Source organism: Astatotilapia calliptera, chromosome 7, assembly GCF_964374335.1.
Source record: "Astatotilapia calliptera chromosome 7, fAstCal68.1, whole genome shotgun sequence".
NCBI lineage: Eukaryota > Metazoa > Chordata > Actinopteri > Cichliformes > Cichlidae > Astatotilapia > Astatotilapia calliptera.
Genome location: NC_137428.1, coordinates 62,733,858 through 62,755,493, shown reverse-complemented (window position 1 = coordinate 62,755,493; position 21,636 = coordinate 62,733,858). Strand labels below are relative to the sequence as shown.

At 38.9% G+C, this 21,636-nt stretch overlaps 2 protein-coding genes across 2 annotated transcripts; both read left to right on the top strand.

Moving 5' to 3' along the window:
- Positions 1–575: 575 nt before the first annotated feature.
- gdpgp1 (GDP-D-glucose phosphorylase 1) lies at positions 576–2,576 on the top strand. The gene is made up of 2 exons (XM_026176380.2): positions 576–758; positions 1,207–2,576. Exon 2 carries the CDS (start codon positions 1,215–1,217, stop codon positions 2,307–2,309), a length of 1,095 nt encoding a protein of 364 aa, XP_026032165.1. The 5' UTR covers positions 576–758; positions 1,207–1,214; the 3' UTR covers positions 2,310–2,576.
- Positions 2,577–4,514: 1,938 nt separating this feature from the next.
- rhcgb (Rh family, C glycoprotein b) lies at positions 4,515–15,399 on the top strand. The gene is made up of 11 exons (XM_026176379.2): positions 4,515–4,891; positions 7,547–7,736; positions 8,389–8,539; positions 8,896–9,043; positions 9,175–9,341; positions 9,536–9,673; positions 12,550–12,686; positions 12,834–12,958; positions 13,051–13,124; positions 13,630–13,697; positions 14,250–15,399. The coding sequence occupies exons 1-11, from the start codon at positions 4,672–4,674 to the stop codon at positions 14,296–14,298; spliced, it is 1,467 nt and encodes a 488-aa protein (XP_026032164.1). The 5' UTR covers positions 4,515–4,671; the 3' UTR covers positions 14,299–15,399.
- The last annotated feature ends 6,237 nt before the right edge of the window (positions 15,400–21,636 follow it).

The following is a 21,636-nucleotide window of genomic DNA, read 5'->3' as shown; positions in this document are numbered from 1 at the left end:
CATTCCACAGTGATCTGCCAGTCCAAAGACATGCAGTTAATGGGGTAAGGTTAGTTGATAATTCTAGATTGCCCTCTGATCTGAATGTGAGTGTGGATGGTTGTCTGTCTCTATGTGTTAGTACCGTGGCTCTCGCCCTATGGTAGCTGGGATACAATTGGTAACAGAGAATGGAGAATATAAAAAAATGCACCGTTGATAGCTGAAGAAATCTATTTTTGTTGTTCTTTATAAAAACAAAAAATTGAATAGCCTATATTCACTGTTCCTTTAAATGAACAAGAGACACCTTGAGAAAAGGGCTTGTTTTACGTTAAACTTGCATGCATTTTTTAGTATGTTTTCCATTTGGGCATAAAATCCACAGATTTCTTTTCAGTAATGCAAAAATCACTTTGTCAGTAGTCTAAAAATACATTACAGTGGTACTAGCATAAAAATACAAATGTTAATACTATTATTTTAATGCTATATTAATATACTAAACTAACTAAACTAATTTGAAATGAGCGCTTTAGGTCTATGATTAGCTTCACAGAATCTTTTATTCTGAAACAAGGAGCCGGAAATGCACTAATACACACCAGCGAAGAAGAGCACGAAGCTAGCTTGCCAAGCTAACCGGTTGTAGACATCTGATTGAAGATGTAAACATGTATAAACCTTTCGATTGAATGGGAAAAATAATTAACCGTGTTGTTAACAGGCGTTTTAGCTGCTGTCGGTTTGTGATTTGACACGGTGTCAAATGTGAAGAGGTAAGGTCACTGTAAAATTCAATTCAATCATGCATGAATCATTAAAAGCCGTCCATTGAATGAAGTAAAATTGCTCTGTGAGGTGAATAGCAGGCTATACTGCCTCAGACACTAGTTTGATACCAGTGCACTGTCTGATAATAAAGCTGGAACTTTGTTCAAACTTTCCGCATGAAAATTACTTAATTAAGCCTCTGAGAACTGAACTTTTTGAAAGTTATACAATCACTTGTTTTAGCGTCCAGATGTTAATGTTCTTTCTAGTTTTCTTGTGTAACTATAGGTATTTCTATAGGTTTTTTGTTGGCATTGCCGGTGAAACAAACGTTATTTGCCAAATTATTGATATGACGTAAACTAAACATGCATACACGTGTCTGCCTGACCTAAATGACCGACCTCAGTGACTGTTATCAAATGTAATTCCTCTTGTTTCACTCATCAACAGATTCCAACATGTCCATCCAGTTTGTGTATAGCCATCAGCACTTCGTCACTGATGTGTATCGGATCAGTGGAAACAATTCCGCTAAAAACTCTGCATCAACAAAGTTTGACACCGCCATCCAAGGCGGCTGGGCAGACAGGATGGCACGGGGCATATTTCGCTACCATCTGGGGGATTTAAAAACGCGGGTCCTGCTGGGTTCTCATGGCTACGTGGCTCAGCTGAATATCCAAAGAGGAATAGAGAGAAGAAAGCCACAGGAGATCATGAGCATTAAGCAGGAGTTTAATGCCAAGCAGTTTAACTTTAACAAAATTAAACACGATGAAATCATATTTGAGATGATAAAGGACAAAAAAGGAGGTACACCTTTGACTAACGATGCAGAGTGTCCTCAACCCCAGAAGATGGTTGTGTTGGTCAATGTTAGCCCTCTAGAGTTTGGACATTGTCTCTTTGTCCCAGATCCTGCTCACTGTCGCCCACAGATCCTGACAAAGTTTGCAATCCATGTCGGCATTGAAGCTGTGCTTCTGAGCTCTGATCCCGGTTTCCGTGTGGGGTTCAACAGTCTGGGAGCATTTGCATCTGTCAATCATTTACACCTCCATGGATATTACCTAGACCATCCCCTCAAGATAGAGTCTAAGCCAGTTAAACCTTTATGTCCTGAAAAGGGATTTTATCGAATTTTGGATTTCCCGGCAGGCTTTTTGTTTTATGCAGAATCAGAGGAGGTGGAGAAAGTGGCCCAAACTATCTGTGAAGTCACAGATTTTCTTGTGAATGATAATATTGCTCATAACCTCTTTTTGACTAGAGGAAGCCCGCCGTGTGTTCAAACGCAAGGTGAAAAGGATTTCTGTTCAAGAAAAGGTGTTCGCGTTGCTGTGTGGCCCAGAATATCCTGCTTCGGTGCCAAAGAGGAGTCTGCCTTTAATGTTGCTCTATGTGAACTGGCTGGACATTTACCCTTTAAGAGCAAAAAGGACTTTGAGCGCATGACAGAGAAAGATGTCGTTGATGTAATCCAGAGCTATCTTTTGCCTGAAGATGAGTTTCATCAGCTGGAACAGCAGCTTACTGAACATTTGTGTTCATAATGTGCGGTCATTTTCATCAACTTACAGCTGGGCTGGAAGGGTCTTAGACTTTTGATGGCATAAATGGATGAATCTGGCCTCTGGATTTTGAATTAAATTGTAAAAACTGCAATACTGTACTGAATGTGTGTCAGAATCTTCCCTGTACAATGAAAGAGATTACACATGTTGAGATTTATGATATTTACAAGATAAAATGTGCTTTAATTGGTTAATGAATGTGTTTTAGCAAAACTGATATCAAATAAAATGTGACTAAAGAATGGAGTTTTGTGTCTGTCTGTTTAATGAATTGCTGTTCTTAGCCAAGTTTAATCGGGTCAGGAGAAGCTCGGGTGTGGTGGCACAGAGCGATTGTGAATGCTATTTGTTACATGTGAGCATTTTATGTTTGGTGTAAAAGGAGCATGGTGATAGGATACATTTTTCCAAGCAAAGTATATAATAACAATAAGTGTCATTGGGTACAAAAGGTTTTGCATTGGTTCAATAGAAAGGAGCACATTACTGAGAATTAAGGGCTGTAAGTTCTGTGGAAATCAGGCATAGGGGCATTTTGAGATTTGGACATAATATTCTTGACATACTATATTCTTGTCTATTTGTAGTGAAAAGATGATCGTGCCTTATGTAAAAGCCAGCAGCTTGAAGGATGCATTTTGTCCTTGTGTTTTGGATACTGGGTATTTTCCACAGCTGTTATCCCAACACGTTCTCAATGTGACAAATCGTCAGCATGTTACGCTTTCAGTCACCCAACGCGTTCCTATGTTATTTAATGTTATTGGTAACATTACCTAAATAACTGTCACCTGACAGTTATCCTGGCTCCACCATAAATAAAACTGCACAACAAGCCCAAAGTTAGTTCACAGCTATTGTCAAATAACAACACTACATCGGGCATTATGAGTTTCAAAAACTCACTTCAGAAAGCCTGACAGTGGTTCTCAGATAAACATCAATGCTAGACATAATCTCTGAAGAGCAAATCATTTGCTAGAACGACATCACCAAGGTAGCAGCAGTAGCGAGAGGAGCTGTCTGCTCACCTGTTGTAATGAGGCTCCTCACTGGGGATCACTCAGTAGCACATTAATCTGTATGCTTGGCTGCCAACTTGCTCTTTTTCTCCTATAATGGTTCAAAATGGTTTGACAGTTTTAATATTTATTATATTTATTTAGCAGACAGGGCAAAGTATTTAAACAGATTAACGGGAGTTACTATAGTCCTTCTTTTGCTGGTCTATACCTGGATAAATGGGAACTTCGTGTTTAATCAGGAAAACATGTTTTTCACACAGATTATTTGCTGGGGGATTAATTAAAGATATTTGTTTGATTTGGTCTCGATCAGAGACAGAACTACAAGCTTTAAATAACATGCATTCCAATATTAAGCTATTGTTAGGTTATAGCAACACTATAGGAATTCCATATGTGGAAGACAACTAAAAAGGATATAGTGCTCATAACCTTGCTGAAAAAAATAAAGGCATTTTAATTTTATTTTGAAAAGACCTGAAGTTTTGGATATTTAATCCAAATTATTTGTTCCAGTTTACTGATTCTTTATTTTACTCCGCTTTCATTGTTTCTGAGCACTAAGTGCAATAAAATGTTTTAATGTGAAAGTGAAAGTGAAATTGTTCTCTATAATTTGCTTGTATGAACCAGAAAAATGCACAAAAAACTGGACATTTGTTTCAACCTTAAACCCAATGATGGCTGTTTCAATCAAACCTGTCATGTATCTTAGACATTATTTACAGTTCATCGAAACAGCCCTGAGCAAGGAGAGAAGAATGTCCCCTGTAGCCATCTAGAAATAAGAAAACATTAACTGCAAGTTCTGTACAAGCCTCTATTATTATTGAAAAGCTTCATTTGTTTTCCAAAAATTGGCTTTTTGTCCTAAGGAATAAGTTAATCTCGCTGTTATATTACATGCTAAGCAAACATAAAGCCTAACCAACGAAATTTAAGGAACAACGTTTTTGCAGATTATTTAGGATGTGAATAAAGTTTGATTTGGTTTGATCAAAATTTTAGTAAAAACTGAAAATATGCTAAAATCAAAATTCAAAATCTAGATATCACTGAAAAGAGTCGCATGTGACTTGCAATTTGTAGGGAGAGTCTGTGGGTGTGTCCTCAGAGTCCCATCTTGAAAAATGCTCAGACCTTTAAAGCGTCTGTCACTTTTGCAGAGAGCAGCTCAGCAGAATAATTCAGAATTCAGATAATAAGGCATTGAGATATATAAAAAAAAAAAACTAAAAAAACTATATACATATATGTTGTTGTTTTTTATTATTATTTTTATTTTTTAGAAAATCTATTTTAAGTAATCAAAAGCAATGGGAGCTTGTCAGAGCTTCAGGGAAATGTGTGATCGTGAAAAGAACACCAATGTTCATCTGAGTCTTCCAGCCGTTTGCATTGTGTGGCAGACTGCCATGATCATCTTGTTTGGGGTTTTTATGCGTTATGATCACGAGTCAGATGCGCACTGGGTAGAGCACAGAAAACATTCAAATTTAACAGACATTGAGAATGACTTCTACTTCAGATATCCAAGTAAGTAATTTCTTTATTTCTATCTTTCTTCACCAGTAAATTCTGTAATGTATCCATTTCTATGTACAATTAGATATTTGTTCTATAATTTTATCTCTGCTAGCAAATAGTTTTTTCCAGTCCAGTAAAAAGCTTCTGGTTGACTTACCAGTTTCAGACCTCATATTATGCTAACCTTACAAATTACCTTCACATTGCTGACAAAGATCTGACTCCTAGGTGAATTTTCCCCAAGGATTTGACTCCTCTAAGGCCTCGTCCTGTTAAAAAAAGAAAAAAGAAAAAGAAGAAGCTTAATGTCCATACTAAGCAATAAAGTGTGTCTAATTTTGATAATATGTTTTGTTTAGATTATGAGATTTTAAAGATCATGTAACATGGGGGGATATATTGGATGTATGGTTGTGGAAACTCTACAACACAGCCCACAGTGTCAATGTCAGGCTAAGCCATCTGAGATGTGGTGTTGGATGTCAGATGAGAAGTTCTTTTCCTGATACACGTTAAAATTGGAGACTGAAAATACCCGGTTTTAAATTGATCAGTTTAACTGCAGGCAGTTTGCAACATCTCAGGCTTTGCTGGCTATGTTAGTTCGAAGACAGAAAAAAAGAACTTGTGCTAAAACATTTGCAGCTTATTGTTTCACAGTGCAGTGGCACCTATTGCGCCTCACAACGTGTGAGACAGTTGCAGTGTTATGTTGTAAATAATGCTGCTGTGCATGCTGGTATCTATGTATCCTATTTGCTAGTCATGTCAGGTACTGCCTGTCTCATGATTAAAGAACACTTCTTCAAGTGTGTAGCTGTAAATATAATCTCTAGATTTTTATACTTTTAATCTTGATTGATCTGAACTTCTAAGACCTGACAGATTTTTTTTGGCTTAATTTAATGGAGTTATGCAATTCCTGACAATTTATTAAACATAACTAACTTTAGTTAGATAGATATATAAATAACCTAATTTAAAAAAAACCCCCAAAAACGTGTTGCTAGATCTACTTTAAATAATTACAGTGATTTTGAGCAGGTGTTGTCCATACTTGCACTACAGACCCTCCAGATTCATGGAAACTGCCAAATCATCACTGTCATCGTTTTCCTGGTCTGCCCGTGTTACTTTTAAAGACATTTCCTGCAAACCCTAAGGGTTAGCACCTGCATAAGTAACTAGATGTAACTCTGCATCATCAAAACATGTCATCATCTAATCTGCAACAGTAAATACACACAGAGTCCTCGAGTCATCTTCACATTTTACCCCCTGTTATTTAATAAGCCCTCATGACTCCTGATGACATATTGTAAAAGTAAACTGCATGGTAGACAGAGCTCTGAAGGTGACAGTTTTTCCTCTAAATTCAAGAGTACACAATGTAACCTATAAAAGATCACAGGTTAATTAGTATCAGATTAAGAAAGAAAAAAGGACAACGATGGGTGTGATTAGCATTTTTGAAATCAAAAATATCTTTGCATACGATTTTATATAGTCACATTTAAAGCTCAGTTATTCTGAGAGAACGTGTACTTTAAATAGTACATACTTGGGGCAGAATCACCCCATTGCAAGAAGGTTGTGGGTTTGAATCCACCAGCCTGCATGCCCCCAGTTTGCATATGCTTCCTGTGTCTGCATGCGTTCCCTCTTGGTATTTTGGCTTCCCACAGTTCAAAGACATGCGTGTTAGTTTAACGGTGATTCTAAATTATCCTTATGTGCGAATGTGAATGGTTTTCTGTCTCCCTGTGTTTCACAGTGTGTGTGTCTCTGTCACAGCTGTGACAGGGAGTGGGGTGGCTCAGGTTGTAGAGCAGATCAGCTACTGATCGGAAGGTTCCTCAGCATACAAATATCCTTGGGCAAAATACTAACTCCAAATTACCCTCTGATGCATTCATCAGAGTGTGAATTAGTTGCACTTGAGTTTAGAAGTGCTTGTATGAGTGGGGGTGAATGAGGCATGTTGTATAGAGCGCTTTGAGTACTCCGGGAGAATAGAAAAGCACTATATAAGAATCAGTCCATTTACCATTCTATCCCAACTGAATGAACGAGCCGAAGAAAATGAATAGATCCATAACACATGCTTACTAAGACATAAAATATAGTCATGGTGCATGGAAGGCTGACTTGAAGTAAATGGATTACATGTAAAGTTTCCATGTAATTTTGTTACATAAGCACAATGTAAATGTTACATTTAATGGAATCTGGTCAAATGAAATTTACTGCATTTGGATACATGTAGAAATATCAAGCACATTTTACACAATGATTAATTATTAAAATAAATAAACCTTTGATTTATATATTTCACTTTTATATTAAAAATGCTAATTTGCTGTGCAAATCATCCCTAAATTGTTTAAAGCCAGGTTTTCTTTTTTATTCTTTTTTTTTCTAGTTTTGTCTACATGAGCCCTCTTTTAGATTTTCCGCTCTTTCCACAATTTTTGCATCAACCCTTCAGACACTTACTTTGTTTACTCTAGTTGTGTGTTGGCAGACTGTAAGTGACTATCCACAACATGAGTTTGAAAGTAAAAACGTTATAACCACTATGCCACCAAGCTGTCCCTACTACCATTCCTTTCCTTTTTTCTACTTCTATTCTGTACTGCTCTTCTAATCACATTTTTCTGTTAGGTTTCCAAGATGTCCATGTGATGATATTTGTTGGATTTGGTTTCCTCATGACATTTCTTAAGCGATACAGCTTCGGAGGAGTAGGTTTCAACTTCCTCATCGCTGCCTTTGGTCTACAGTGGGCACTGCTGATGCAGGGCTGGTTCCACTGGCTGGACGCTGATGGGAAGATCAGAATTGGAATTGAAAAGTAATAGTTCAGTTTTATTGCTCATGATTTAAAGGAATCACTTCACACACAAAAAATCTTAAATGAATGACTTACAGATATTATATAACAGGTCATGTTATGAAATAATGTGATTCATGCTATGAGGTCTTGTCTTTGATTCAAATACTGATAAATACGGTCTCTCCTATGGGAATATGTTTCCACCTGTATCCAGAAGAAAAAAGTGTAGGTGGAGAAACCAGTCTGAAAAATTGCCACAAAGATGTTTTTCAGCCACCCAAGAGTTTGTGTTTGTGGTTGGAAGTTAGACTGAAATTGGGGGTAATGGGAAATTATGCTACTTCTGAAGTGCTGCCAAAGATATGATAGCTGTGTTTGTGTGTAAAATAGAGATAGAGAAAGTGATCCACATGGGGTAATTCAAAACCGTGACCCTGCCTGGGAGCATAGTTTCTACTGAAACACATTAAGATGTGTTTTCTTTTCATTTGCCACCCATGTGAATCTATGTTAAGTGTACAAAATGCAGCATTGTTAGTTCATTCATTTCCGAATAAGTGCACTCTTAGCCAAATAAATATGATGATCTTGCACAAGGCCAGTGCAGAGAAGTAATGCTCTTTTATTTCCTTGCTTGTCCTTTACATTTTGGCTGTTTTGCCTTCTTCAGCCTGATCAATGCTGATTTCTGCGTGGCTGGCTGCTTAATTGCCTATGGAGCATTGCTGGGAAAAGTCAGTCCAGTCCAGCTAATGGTTCTGACTTTGTTTGGGATTACACTGTTTGCTGTCGAGGAATTTATCATCATAAGTGTTATACATGTAAGTTTTAACAATCAGATTATACTTCACCAAAAATATATAATAAAAATGCTATCTAATCAGACAATACATATAATTTCCAGTTGTAAAAACAGGAGCTCATTTAGTTCATGTCTGTGAACGATCCAGACCCGACATGATGTTTAGGTGACTTTTTCACTGTCATTTTATTGAACTAAAACACACACACACACACACACACACACACACACACACACACACACACACACACACACACACACACACACACACGCATCTCAAGTCCACGACCACACCTGCTCAGAATCTGCTTCTCATAGCAGACTGCAGAGTAGGAAATATAGTTTTGGCCTAATGCTATTCTTTTATTCCTGAAGGCCAGAGATGCTGGAGGCTCCATGGTGATTCACACATTTGGAGGCTATTATGGTCTTTCCGTGTCATGGATGCTCTATCGTCCTAACTTGCACCAGAGCAGTCGTCTGCAGGGCTCTGTCTACCACTCAGATGTCTTTGCAATGATTGGTAAGCTCTGTTTACTACCCACAACTGCACATGGTCATGTTTAGTATTGCTTTTGATTTATAAGAGTTTTTTTAATCTATTTAATCTCACAAAACTCCCTGTTCCTCGTGACTTATATCACTATGGCACAGGCACCCTGTTCCTGTGGATGTTCTGGCCCAGCTTCAACTCAGCTATCTGTGATCACGGGGATGGCCAGCACAGAGCCGCCATCAACACTTACCTTTGTTTGGCCTCAACTGTTCTCACCACTGTGGCCATCTCGAGCCTCTTCCAGAAGCATGGGAAACTAGACATGGTAACAAGTTATAAACACTTATTAGATATAACCTATTATGCACATGGACATGATTATGACAATAAGAGATGAATACAAACCAAAACAAGAAATCTATAAAGAGTTTAACAATCCTGCAAACAAATTTTTCAACAAGTGCACCCTTCAGATGATTATTTACCCAGGATACACATTTTTCTGCACCTGTTTCTCAGGTTCACATCCAGAACTCCACACTTGCTGGAGGCGTTGCAGCTGGAACAGCAGCTGAGTTCATGCTGATGCCCTATGGCTGTCTTATTGTAGGTTTCTGCTGTGGCATCATCTCCACACTTGGATATATCTTTCTCACGGTATGATATTTTTTTTCTTTTAATGCTTTCCTTCCAACTGCTGTCAGACTTTACACCATGGTCTCTGCTGATGACCACACACACACACACACACACACACACACACACACACACACACACACACACACACACACACAATTGTAACTTTATCCCTGACAAGTGCATTTATTCCTACTATAACAAAGCATTTTATTCTATTTTGTATAGTATGTTATTCTATTTTATCTTATCCTATTATATTTTGTTTTTCTTAAGTTTTGCTCTTTCTGCCATGACCCCAAAATTTCCCATGTGTGCAACAAATAAGGAGGGTAGACCGGGGTTGTATTTCACACTTTTGACCCTTGCATGAATTTCTGATCAATATAATGTTGTTCAACAACCCTTTCATCACTAAAGCAAAGCCTAGGATGCTGGCTCAAAATAGTTGTTTGCAATTAATTATAACAAAAATTAATTAATTATCAAAGATCTGACACTTTGTGACCCCAGATGTACCCCAATGTACAGAGACATCAGTATTTCTATATATAAACAGCACCCAATGCCCCTTGTATTTAAAGCATGAATTTGAGAAAGTGACACGTTTTGCAAATTATTCTACATATGAGCAATAAAACTAAGGAAGTTGTGGTGCTTTAGTAATGTAGCTTTTGCTAAATGCACAAAAATAACAGAAAACAGATTCCACATTCCATTACTGTATTTTGAACTGTAATTTTAAAAAGAACTTCTGAACTTTTAAAATTACTGATATGATTTTAAAAGTTCAAAAGTTCTTTTTATCTTTTTACAGACAAATAGTCATTTTATGTGAGATTTTTCGACAGGTAACCTGAACAATAGTGAGCAAGTCAGTGTAGATCGGTGGTAGAGCAACAATGAACTTCATCAATATCAAACTCACTCTGAACTGATCTCCATTTTAAGTCATGATGCATGCTCGACCATCCACGTAAGGAAATTTACCAGGATCTCCATTTTAAGGCTTTTAGTTTTGCTCTAGTAAGTCTGTGCCTCACTCAAAGTCCCACAAGTCAGTGATGACAAATGTATACTCGTGGACTGCCAGGGGTATCAGTTCTGCAGACAGCATATCTAAAACATACTCTCTTGCACTGGCTATTGGTGTATGGCTTAACACAAACATTCTGCTAATATAGAAACAAAAACAAAACAAAAAACAAAACAAAAAAAAAACAAAAAAAAACAACAACACTGCCTTTACATGTCTAGCTGTAAAAACTATTTTAATACTTGGGGGCTTGGGTGTCACACATGTGAAAGGTTAATCAGGGGGCTTAAATACCTTGGTAGAAAGAAACAGCTGAAAACAGTCAAAGCAAGACAGGGGAAGTCAAACTCGACACAAGATACAGAAGACGCCGCCCTGAACTCTTTTATACCTTCCCAAAAACAAAGAACATCCACAACTCTCACATGTTGGCCCATCTCACGGGGGGGCTATATCTCCTCACTCACAGAGAGAATTATGATCTTGTTTTCTGCTTAGCCGTCACCTCCCTAAGAGCAGGACATCTGAATGTCTTCAACTTTACAACAGGGCCCCTACCTAAACATTTACATCCCTCTAGAAGTGTGTGAATGTGTGTGTGAATGGGAGGATGACTGGATATGTAAAGCGCTTTGGGGTCCTTAGGGACTAGTAAAGCGCTATATAAATACAGGCCATTTACCATTTACCATTTAAGCAGGAGGACTCTCAGTATCTATATCTCTCTATATATGTTGCCTCGGGATCTTATTTTCAGGAACTATAATGTTAGTTTTCACTCATATGCTGACGACACTCAGATCAATCTTCAGCTGAAGGGAAACAGTTCTGCTTCACTAGAACCTTTATTTCAGTGTCTTGTGATCATTTTTGGTTGTAAAGTTGCAATTCTAGAACCTCACATTTTAATTTGCACAGTTTAGAACTTTTTATCAAATTGCATGCTAAAAATTTTGGGGTTATATTTGACAATAAGTTCACTTTTGCGAAACAGATTAGTTTAGTTGTACAGCGGTCTTTCTTTAAACTGAGGCTTTTATCCGAGGTGAGATCTTTTTTGTCTTTTAAAAACCTAGAACGGGCAATTCCTGCTTTCATCCTATCCCAACTGGACTGTTGTAATTCTTTATATGTAGGCATTAGTCGGCCTGTCTTGCAAGGCTCCAGCTGGTCCAGAATGCCGCTGCTCGTCTTTTGACACAGACGAAGAGGAATGAACATATCTCCCCTGTGCTTACCACGCTTCACTGGCTCCCTGTACGTTTTAGAATCAATTATAATATCTTATTGGTTATAAAGCACTGAATGGACAGGCCCCACGGTATCTGTCAGACCTACTGCAGTCTTATATGCCCCTTAGAGCTCTTAGATCGGGTGATCTTTTGCTCTTGGCCACACCAAGGTCGAGACTGGTTCTTAGAGGTGATCGTGCGTTTGCAGTCGTGGTGTCTAAATTGTCGAATGATTTGCCTCTTCACATTAGACAGGCTCCTACCCTCAATCTTTTTAAATCTTAAAAACACATTTCTACTTACCTGCTTTTAATACTGCACGAGAGTTATTTACTTATTTATTTGTTATTAGCTATTTGGCATTGATGTTGACTGATTTTGCTATTTTATTGCGTGTTATTTTATTATGTAATTTATATGTTTGTACAGCACTTTGGTCAACACCACTGTTGTAATTAAAAGTGCTATATAAATAAATAAACTAAACTAAACTAAACTGTTTAGTGTCTCCCTGTGATAACATCCCACAAGCATGCAAACTGGTGACAGGAGTGCTCTTACTCTACTAAAGTGAGAAAGTGATATTACTATAACTATGCTTGTGTAGTAAAATCAGACAAATCTTTCAGCCATTCATGGAGAAGCACCTGAAGATCCAGGACACGTGTGGAATCCACAACCTCCACGCTATGCCAGGAGTTGTAGGTGGCATTGTGGGAGCCATTACAGCTGCATCTGCATCTATTGAAGTTTATGGCCATGAAGGGTGAGTTTTCCTTGCCTACAAAAAGGAAACATTCAGCCAGACATTATGGCTGTGTTTGCCGTTTCAAATAAATGGCTTAAAGAGGAAAAAACAGTTGCAATACCTGTATTCTTTTCATTGAGCTCCCCTCCCCTTTTTTAAAAAAAGGCTGGTCAACACCTTTGACTTTATGGATAAATTCAAAGACATGGTACCCACAACGCAGGGCGGTCACCAGGCAGCGGGCCTCTGTGTGGCGTTGTGCTTCGGCATAGGTGGAGGCATCATTGTTGGTAAGGAAATCAGTTTGACAGAATATATACACTTGTTAAAAACTGCTTTTCAGACAGTGATGATAATGACTTAGTTTTTCTCTTCCTATTAGGCGCTATCTTAAGGCTACCTATCTGGGGAGATCCTGCAGATGACAACTGCTTTGATGATGAGACCTACTGGGAGGTGAGAGATAAATCTTAACATCCTTACATTTATGAGGATGTAAGGATTTGCAATGTAAAATCAGAATTCAGTCGCTATTTCAGCACACAGAAAGTTTTAGGATGCACAAAAAGAAAAAAGCTTTATTGGTATCCCTGAGTGGCATCTTTAAGATATTAAACAAATCCTGATGAATTTTATTAAATGGTCATACCTATTTTTGAAGCACACGTTTGCTCCAATGTGTATATAAATTGACAAAGAGATTTTAAATTACAGTCTTGGTTTAATGCTACTTGTAGAAACATTTGTTGTTGTGTTTTGCTCATTATGAGGCTGTTTCTCCAACCCAGCGTTAACATTTGCAAATAGTCTGCCGTCATTCACTCTTCTTCTGGTACAAAAATCCAATTTACTCTTTAACTTTTCCCAAATTTAATAAGAAACCGTGAAATCAGATATTCTGACGAAGTCATATGCTTGTTATCTTCCTGAGATCACAATGTTTGCCTTCTAATATCAACAGGTCCCAGAGGAGGAGGAGAGCATCCCAACAATCCTGCAGTACAACAACCACGTGCAAAACAAAGATATGTAAGTGTCTCCTACTTTTATCTGTCGAGGATTTGTGCTGTTTTCATACCAAACTAATGATGCAGTCATTGCCTTTTGTTGTTCAAGACTGTACTGCATTCAGTCTCCTCTCGATGGCAGCACAGCACAGTTTTGGGATTATTCACACATCTTGATGTAACTCCTGCCATTGTGTGAGGGATATATTTTCAGGGTGTTGAATACAGTGTAATCAGGAGGTGAGGTGGCGGATAACACGACACCTCAGAGACATAGACGTCTCCTACCACCCCTAGGTGTGGGTTTAATCATAAGATGCTAACGCAGATGCTGTGCTCTATGCTGCTAAGTTAACCTGTGCTCTCTGTTGAAACGGGGTTTTCCACAGAACTGCTTCACATGGTTAACTCTTCAATGTGACCTTGAAGTTATGCAACAACAGTCATGTTTATAGTAGAAACAAAAATGCAACTAGTAATTATTTTTTGGAATCTTCTTAGTAGAGTTAATATGTAATGACCACATGAATGTCTTCAGGCCAGATCTTGTAATTTGTGAAATTTGGTTTTCTAGCGCCGAGTCAAATTTCACCATGGAGTCGGAGTCCAGGGCTCGATCTTAATGGACATCTGCCTTGTTTCCTATCATTCTCCCACTGGACAAAAATGTTCATTTCGTGCAATTAATGACCACTTGTCAGCACCAGCTGTTTTTCATACAGTGATATGTTTGTCAGTATGTTATGACTGAATTGTATTTCAAAATCTCGTTTTTTGTTTGAGTTAAAAACTACTGGAGGAGTAATGTATCTTCTGCTAGCTGAACACATTATTCCATTTAAATCAGCTGACAGTAGGTCAAACATTCAGTGGGGGGAATTACCTTGATTTGCCTCATTTCAAAGTAAAGAGACCGGTAAATTGACTTATGTAAATTCTCGTGTCGCTTGCAATAATACCTCTAAAGCTGACCTAAACTACTCAAGAGAAAAGTTTTGTCTTATGCTTTGAACCACGTTGCGATGCATTTGTAGAATCTCCTATTCAACATTTCTCCTGATCCAAATCTAAATGATTTTGGTCTGTGTGATGTAATGAACTGCAGGTAAAATCTAAGAGTACACAACTTTTAGACAAACCTTTCTGTCAGCTTCCTTCATTGTCTCATTAGTTACATCTGAAAATGATATTTCCATTAGATGCATTTGAGTAGGGTTTTTTTTTTTTCTTTTGGTATGTATCTTCATGGAGAATTTTTACAATGAAACGGGTATTAATCTTGATACTGATTGATTTAGACCTAAGTTATCCTGTGACATTAAAGTAAATAAATGAATACATTTGGTAACGTGTTATCACCACCCTCTTATCAAGCATTACAAAGAATGATGGAAATGTAAATATGCAATCACACATGAGGAATTTTATAAAGTTAATATGCTGTTCTTTTTCCCTTCGTGCAGCGGCCTCTTCTTATGAGTACTTTTAGAGTTAGCAACAAAGACATTAGTCAACACCTTTTTGATTGTTGGATGATTCCAGCTAGTCACAATTTGCTAATGGTAAAATAGGCTATAGAAGGAATGTGTTACCAGATATGTTTATTGATATTACTGATCTGAAAATTGGTTTTGTCAGAAGTTGATATTTGTATTCTTAAACGTTCTACACTGATTGTATTGATCGTAATGTAATTTTGGAAATTAAAAGTTATTAAGAAAGTGTACAATGTCCTATGCCTGCTTTGTCTGTATGTGAATAATTAAGTTTGGATATATTTAGCAATTAAATAAATGTAGCCACTTTCACGTAAATTTTTGTTTGAAGCGGTGCACTTGAAATACAAATTTAAATGTGAGAGGGACTGTACCTCCTTCAACGGCTCCTCTTTAGTGGCGATGCAACTCAGGGTAAAGGTCGCACTCTTATTGCTCTCCCGGGACACTCTGGTGACCAAAACAAACTAGAGATCAGCCATAAGATCTTGACCTCATGTCACAAAAGGGCAATATCCCTGACAGGGTTGAACACACATGCTGGAGTTAATTATTTTGAATTCATTAGGAGAATTTCTGTGAAGTCATACATATTCCATATTGATATTATTTTTTCCACATGGATGGGTAAAAAAAATGCACAAGTGTGGGTTGTTCATGCAATAAATGTTAGATGATGCCTAGTCTGTCTATAATTGCTAAATATAGCATTGATTTGTGCATTGTCTATCCTTCATTTTCTGATGAAGGCTGGATTCACACATGCTCTGTCTTCTGCCCACACGTCTGTGGCATTTCACTGGTTGAAGGCGGAAGCAGCAGCAGCAGCAGCAGCAGCACCAGCTCATGGCGGGAGTGTGGATGATTCCCACACATGAGTAGCAGCAAGGAATCCATCTCCTCATCCAGTCTCTTTGCTGACAAAAGCAGGCTTAGCGCTGTTTTCTTTTGTCATCAGTAACGTGTTTGAGTAAAGGAGGTAATGGTGCCACAAGTGCTCCAATTAAACGAGATGCAGCCCTGCTGGGAAGAAAGGCTCCCCCATTGCCCCCGATACCCCCCTATAATACATACACGCACATATGTGCACACACCCACACACAAACCTCAGCTCTTTTCATGCTACCCCCATGCAGTTCCCGCCCCAACTCTCCTCATGTTTATTCATCAGCCACTTAAAGGGCAAATGCAGAGGCCTGTTAAAACTAAATCAGGCTTACTTTTAAATGATGCCATGCCGTCCCCTCTGAGGTTAAGGCAGGGGCTTCCCAAATTCAGCATTTAAAGAAGGTCCTTCGGATGGACGCTGGCCACACGTTCATTCCTGAGAGCAAAGTGAGAAGGTGAGTTGGGGAAAACCTGTGGGGGGCATGAAAGAGGGAGGCATGGACAGAGAATGAGGCCTCACTTTCATTGCTGATGACCCACTGCCTGCCATCCAGGCTCAATCATGATCTCTGATTGACAGGTCGAAGGAAGGAGAGGGTGGGAACAGAAGGAGCTTAGAATGAGAGCTGCACAAAACGTACTCCCATATAGGGGGCTGTGGAGATGCTCATTAATGATAAAGAACATACCAGGCAAAGCATGTTTTCTCTGCATGCCAGCAATGTTGTTTGTTGGTTGAGATTAGTTTGTAATCTCCTAAAATGTACAGAACACTACATTACTACAACACAACGTGGGAGGTCGTGTTGGTGCACCTGATTGTGGACATTTAGCTTTTAGTTCTGCAACCCTAAACCCTTTTTGTTGTATTTTTCATTTCTTGATGAAACATTCCAAATGTTTTCAGTTGGTGAAAGGTCTGAACTGCAGGCAGGCTAGTTCAGCACCTTCTGTTACAAAGCTATGCTGTTGTAATAGATGCTGTATGGCTTCTTTGCATGATGGGGCTTTAATTTGCATCTGTGGATGGCACAATGAGCTGTGTTCACGTACAAAACTTTCTGGAAATGTTGCTGACTGACTCCACACAGTGATTTCCATGACAGAATCGTGTATGTTTTTAATGCAATGCTGCCGGAGGGCCCGAAATTCACAGGCATCTAATACCGATTTTTGGCCTTGACCCCTTGCGGACAGAGATTTCCCCAGATTCTCTGAGTCTTTTGATATTATGCACAGTAGATGATGAGATGTTAAAAGTCTCCACAATTTTACGCTGAGGAAAATTATTCAGAAATTGTTTTACAATTTGTGGAAACAGGGGTTTTTTTTCTGAAGCTCGGGCCATATTAATGAATATGAATAAAATATGGTTATATGAGGTTTGCAAATAATTGCATTTAGTTTTCATTTACTATTTACACAGCATAACATCTTTTTTGAAATTGGGATTGTATTTGTTTTTGCCACTCCTCAAACTAAACAGCACAATATGGTATTTTTTTTTATTTCTGTGTGTTCATGGGATTGTTTTATAGATATAGATACACGCCATCCACACTGCAGTAAAACCGCAATGAATTCCCTTTACAGTTACAAGCACCTACAGTGGTTAGAGTAGTATTCAGGAATCTATGTTCACTCTCTTATAGAGAGAGCTGTAAAAGCCCTTTTGAAAGCAACCACGAGTCCATAAAACTGTTCATAAACTATTCAAGCCCTTAGTCTTTTCTCTCTGTGCCTAATCTGCTCACATTCTGTTTGCAGTTTCAGTGTCCCCTAAAGGTGATCTCACAGCAGGCATTTCAAAACTTTCCTGACCATTAGGATCTGGACTGTCTTTGTGATGTCTAATCCTGGGACTAATTGAGTCCTATATTTCCCACCATCACTCCTGTCCAATGTTTTCCTTTGAGGCATTTTCAGCTATTTTTTTTATTCCATTACATTTGAGAGAGAGTGGCATGTTCCAGAATGAGTTTGTAATTTTTTCTTGCAAAAAAAAAAAAAAAAAGTTCAGTCACTTCCTGATTTTGGATATTATCACTTGGTTATATTAGTAGCACATGTTGTGCAAGCCCAGGTAAGGTGGACCTGTGACTGAAGTGATGCTGCCAGGCTCTCATCAAGTTCACGTCTTTACTCAAGGGTAAATGTGGCCCTTATGAGAACAGATTTTGGCCAGATTTGGCCACAATTGTATTTGGCAGGGCGATATAAAGTACTTCACAAGCAAAATATTAGTTACATACAAATGTATCAGTACAAACAAACTATTGTTGTTTTATAACAATGTATGTATTACAGGGTATCTTGTTTTGGAAATATGACCAGTTCCTACTTTTTCACCAGCTCCTTGGGGAGGAAACATTTTCCTGATAATACTTTTTAAAAACTTTTTTTTTTACACAGGCAAGAACACTGGACTTTAAATGTACTTGTTATTGAGTTTTCTTATAATGTTGTTTATTTAAATTATGCTAAATAATTGTCTTTGGACCTATGCCCATTAGTGTTTGCAGCCTGCTCTTGAACCTCCCAGTTTTGTCCACTGTAGGTTTCTCCAGGCCTCCCCACGCCACAGAGGCTGCTTAAGTGTCCCTATCGGACCACAGTGGAGAGGAACAGCAGATTAACCATGATCCTATCCGCTCACCGCTAGCCCCTTCATACGCTCCGTTACACCAGCATTTAAAAGGAGGAGGGGACACCATTCAGGCCCGTGATATGAATCCCAGACGTGGGGACAAGAACAGAGCTTTCACCCCTGTCTCACAGCAAAGACCTCTTTCTGGCACCCTCTAATTCTGGTTGCTATGGGCTCCTGGGTTCAATGGTGGACTCCCGTTGTGAGGGGACAAAGCCTCTCAGTCATCCGGCGAGGGTTGCCAGGGGAGGCTGAATGTATGGGGAGGGACAGGCTGCCGTTGTCCCAGACGAAATGTCTCTCTTAAGGCGGCTGAGATCTGGTGATTGACAGGTGGCTACACGCTCCACTGCAGATCACCCGGGAGGTCTGGAAGGGGCCTTATAGCTGTGACCGTGAATGCATGGTTGTGTGTCTGCAGAAGTGTGTGTCTATGATTACACTGGCAGGGAGAACACATGAGAAGCTATAAAAGTGTCACCGTTGCATACCTGAAGAGGGAGCTGCTTCTGCGCCTGCATGTTCATTCACCCTATAATAATCCAATAAAGCCTGTAAAATGCATGTGGCATGTTGTTGAAGTAAAAGAAGTACAACAAATAAAAAAAAGTTTTGTAAGTGTTGCTGGAAGCCCCAACCCATGTCCAAAATCTGCCTGCTTAATAGATGTTTCTGACTTCAAGTACACTTTCTTTTAGAAAATTAAATGTAATTAATTTCTCTGTTTTATAGCTTCACAATACAGCTGTGAAAGCTGATCACTGTACAGTTAAACAGCTGTTGTAAACCTGAAACCACAATCAATATTTGCATGTTCACAGAATTTCTAATTTTTTAAAGGAAGGATCAAGAATAGATGCAATTTTAGGTAGATCACTGAACATATGGCTGGAGTGTGTCATTGCATAAAAACACAGACGTTAATTGCAATGATGCAAAAAAAATTGATTGCTGTTATCTGAGATTTTATAATATGCATGAATGTGTGCATAAGGATCTTTTTACTGCTGAGTACGGTTAAGTACAGGGACCCGTGTGTTCTCAGATCAAGATGTTATTAGAAACAAATTTCTGCTACCCAAATTTGTATCATTGTCTCTTTTGTGAAATGGCATAATTTTACATTTTTGTGCTTTTAACATTAAAAAATATATTTGGTGGATCTTTCTTGGTAAGAAACTTTAAGTCGTGGCTTTTTAAATTAAAAAATTACAAAAATCAGATGCATTGATAAAAAAAAAAAACGCAAAACACTGGTATAATGTACAATGTTATGAAAATGCAACAGAAGAAAAACACTTTCGAATGACACAGTGAAAAGGGAGAAGAGTAATGCAAGAAACACTGCACATCAAGCTTTTTCTAGTTTAAGCAAAAAAATGAGACTTAAAGATGTTAGTGTGTGTCTATCTGATTCTCAAGGATTAGCAATATAAAGATCTGTGTCCCTCCCAAACACTCCTCCAGTGGGTGAAACATCACCCTGCTGGTGTCTAGGCATCAGAGGTCTCACAGAGGTGAGTGGGAACAAACAGGGCATGGATGTGGGGATCTAAAGGGGTTCTCTCACTACACTGAGTGTGCTTAGATAGACGTCTGGGACTGTCTGGGTCCTGCACTCCCAGACAGGGGCCCTTTCCACCCATCAGATGCTGTCCACGCCCACCCCCCTCTTCTCCTTGACCCTCTGTGACTGTGGCCTTCCAGACAGTCTGGGGTCAAAGGCTAACACAGCAGCCACACATCAGACACGGTTCGAGTCCCCTGTGCGTGCATAAATGCTGAATGGCAAATCACCCTAAACCCCGCCTGTTGGAATGTGGCCCTGAATTCCTTCAGAGATGGATCCTGAGACATGAGGGAGAATTATTGTGGCAACATATGAAGTCCATAAAAAACAAAATGCTTCGTTCTGTGCGCCCCACAGAACAAAATTGACTTAATTAAAGCATCAATTTGAAGTTCAAACAGATTTTTTGTCAACATTTACACACTGATTCAAAAATCCACATCGACGCATCTGCCGTGAGTAGCATTTGCAAGCAGCCGTGGTACAGCTTACCTTTCACCTTCGACTGCTGACTCACACAGTCCTCAGCCAATCACAACCAAGCTGCCAGCATGCCACGAAGAGCGGGGAATGGCTGAAGCCTCACGTGGCTTTTTGAAAGATGCCAACCCACACTGCGTGCACCTCTAATGAGCCTTTCCACGCCTCACTGTGAGCATGCGCACTGACTCAATATGGGTTCATCATTCCCCCCCCCCCCCCCCCCCTACACACACACACACACCACCCACTCTTTTCTTCCTTCAGACTCTTGAAGCTTTTGGAATTAATTTCTGTTATAAATCAACACACATATTCTGATCTTCATTGTCTCTCTGCAGCCTAAATGCGTAAATCACCTGATTTCTTCAGCAGACATGCTGAAGATTAAGAGCACTTAATCAGCCCCACAAGAGGGAACAAAGCCAGCAGTGGCAGCAGAAGGTTTATCTCTCATTGATTACTGGTCGCAGGGACACAGTAGACATGGACAGTGAAATGTACACATGCAAAATAAGCAAAAAGGCAAAAGGAACATAAAGAATGTATCTCTCTTTCACCCACACACATATAGAAAACTTCGTCACTCATACACTCAGGGAGGGCAGACAGCAGCCATCTTAATAACTGATGCCCCTTCCTTTTATTTCTGTTTTTAAGACCAAAGCTTCTACATAAATTTTGCCTGAATCTGTTTAAAATCATGCAACTGTGAAGTAAAGACGAACGTCCTTTGGATAATTACAAAACACGGTGACTGAATCAGAGGCAGCAGGGGCTCAAACAACTCAGCGATAGGGTAAAAAAAAAAATAATTCATAACAAAAATTAGTCTACATCACATTTGGAAATCAATTTGTTAAATAACTTTGTCTTAGTA